This window comes from Montipora capricornis, chromosome 6, assembly GCF_036669925.1.
Source record: "Montipora capricornis isolate CH-2021 chromosome 6, ASM3666992v2, whole genome shotgun sequence".
NCBI classification, from domain to species: domain Eukaryota; kingdom Metazoa; phylum Cnidaria; class Anthozoa; order Scleractinia; family Acroporidae; genus Montipora; species Montipora capricornis.
Window position 1 is genome coordinate 22,018,027 of NC_090888.1, and position 2,343 is coordinate 22,020,369.

A 2,343-nucleotide genomic window follows, 5' to 3' on the forward strand; every position below is an offset into this window, starting at 1 on the left:
AGTACTGAGTTTAATAAGTCTATGTTTTACGTTTTTGTCAAACTACAAAGGAAAGAAAATAACATAAGTTACAAAGTTTTCCAAAACACAACTAACTACAAGAAAAGCCAAGGGATACAAGAAAACTACTTACAATTCTGGTTGCCTTCTCTTCTGACTTTATGAGGCGAGGCACGTATCTATTTATACTCTCACAAAAATATGCGTGATATGTAAAACACGTTTCTTTTCACACATACCTATTATTCCTTTTATAAGTTACATCTTTATGCCAAAAATATATGCGTTATGCAAAACAGCTCTAGTTTGGAAAAACTAGTGAGTAATCTACCAAAAGAATCATTAAAATATACATCTCAAAAATTGAAAAGCTTCATTTAATGTCTCAAAAAGGAGTTTATCCATACGACTTCATGGATAGCTATGATAAATTCAATGGAAAGCTACCACCGAAAGAAAAATTTTACAGCATATTAAATGATGAACATATATCAGACAAAGATTATAAACATGCTCAAAATGTGTGGAATACATTCTCTTTTAAAAATATGGGTGAGTACATGACATATCTTAAATCTGACATCCTTCTGTTAGCTGATGTATTCGAAAACTTTCGACAGACCTGTCTGCAATACTATAAACTTCATCCCTGTCATTATTTTACGTCTCCAGGGCTTTCATGGGATGCTATGTTAAAAATGACTGACATTAAATTAGAGCTTATGGTTGATATTGATATGTTTCAATTCATTGAAAAAGGAATGCGTGGTGGAATAAGCTACATTGCCAACCGGTATGGAAAAGCAAACAATAAATACATGAAAACATATGATGAGAAGGCGCCCTCAAAGTATATTATGTATCTTGATGCTAACAGTCTGTATGGTTGGGCAATGAGTCAATATTTACCAACTGGTGGATTTAGATGGATGACAAAAAACCAGATTGATAAGACAGACTTAGCAAAGTATAAAGAAGATAGCAATAAAGGTTTAATACTAGAAGTTGATTTGGAATATCCTGAAGAACTGCATAATCTCCATAATGAATACCCTCTAGGACCGGAAAAGGTCAAAGTAACTGAGAATATGTTGTCTGGGTATTGTCAAAACATCGCAAACAAATATAATACATGTATATCAACTGGTTTAGTTCAAAAATTAATACCAACATTAAGTAACAAAGAAAAATACGTGCTACATTATAGAAACCTCCAAATATACACTGATCTTGGTTTGAAAATAACCAAAGTTCATAGAGTACTAGAGTTCAATCAGTCTGCATGGTTAAAGCAATATATTGATTTCAACACTCATAAAAGAACTAATGCTAAAAATGCTTTTGAAAAAAACTTTTTCAAACTAATGAATAACGTCAGATTAGTGACTGATGAAAAGAAACTATTAAAAATAGCTGCTAAACCAACATATGTCAGCAGTAAGATATTCAATGAAAATTTAGTAGCAGTACATAAAATCAAAGAGACACTAACCCTAAACAGGCCAGCATATGTGGGTATGTGTATCTTAGATATAAGCAAGACGTTACTGTATGATTTCCATTATAACTACATCAAAAATAAGTACGAACACAAAGCTAAGTTATTATTGACAGACACAGACAGTCTCACATATGAGATTGAGTCTGAAGATGTATACAGAGATTTCTGGAATGATAAAGACAAATTCGATAACAGTGATTATGCTCAAAATTCACAATATTTCGACAAGACAAACAAAAAAGTAGTGGGTAAATTCAAAGATGAGGCAGCAGGCATACCAAGAACTGAATTCGTCGGATTGAGATCGAAAATGTATTCATATATGAAAGACAATGATAAAGGTGGAAAGACAGCAAAGGGTATAAAAAAATATAATCAAAAATAACATCACTCACGAAAATTATAAAAACGTACTGTTTAATAACAAACAAATGCATCATACAATGAAAACAGTCCGAAGCAATAAACATCAACTTGGAAGCTATGAGCTTAATAAAGTGTCATTATGTTGCTTCGATGACAAGAGGTATATTCACGATAATGGTGTAACAAGTTATGCATACGGTCATCATAGAAAGGACATGTAGTCTCTTCTATATTCTTTAATTCATCATGAATTACTGAATTACAACTCATTCTATACTATTATATGAGATATTATTTTTATGTTACTACAACATGACGTCACGCCACAGCTGTGGTGTTTTGTCGCCAACATCGTTCAAATCCACTGATTTGCCTCTTCTTCATGGTCCTTAAAATAGTTCAGGATAGCATTTCCATTACAAACGAACCATATGAATGGTAGTTTACATCGTAGCACCTTGATTTACTGGTTAAAC

General features: G+C 32.3%; 1 protein-coding gene across 1 annotated transcript; it reads left to right on the forward strand.

Moving 5' to 3' along the window:
* Window positions 1-413: 413 nt before the first annotated feature.
* Window positions 414-1,886, forward strand: LOC138053427 (uncharacterized). The gene has a single exon (XM_068900068.1). It carries the CDS (start codon window positions 414-416, stop codon window positions 1,884-1,886), a length of 1,473 nt encoding a protein of 490 aa, XP_068756169.1.
* The last annotated feature ends 457 nt before the right edge of the window (window positions 1,887-2,343 follow it).

Coding starts and splice junctions, on each gene's coding strand:
- LOC138053427 (XM_068900068.1), top strand. CDS start 414: ATGGATAGCTATGATAAATTCAATGGAAAGCTACCACCGAAAGAAAAA.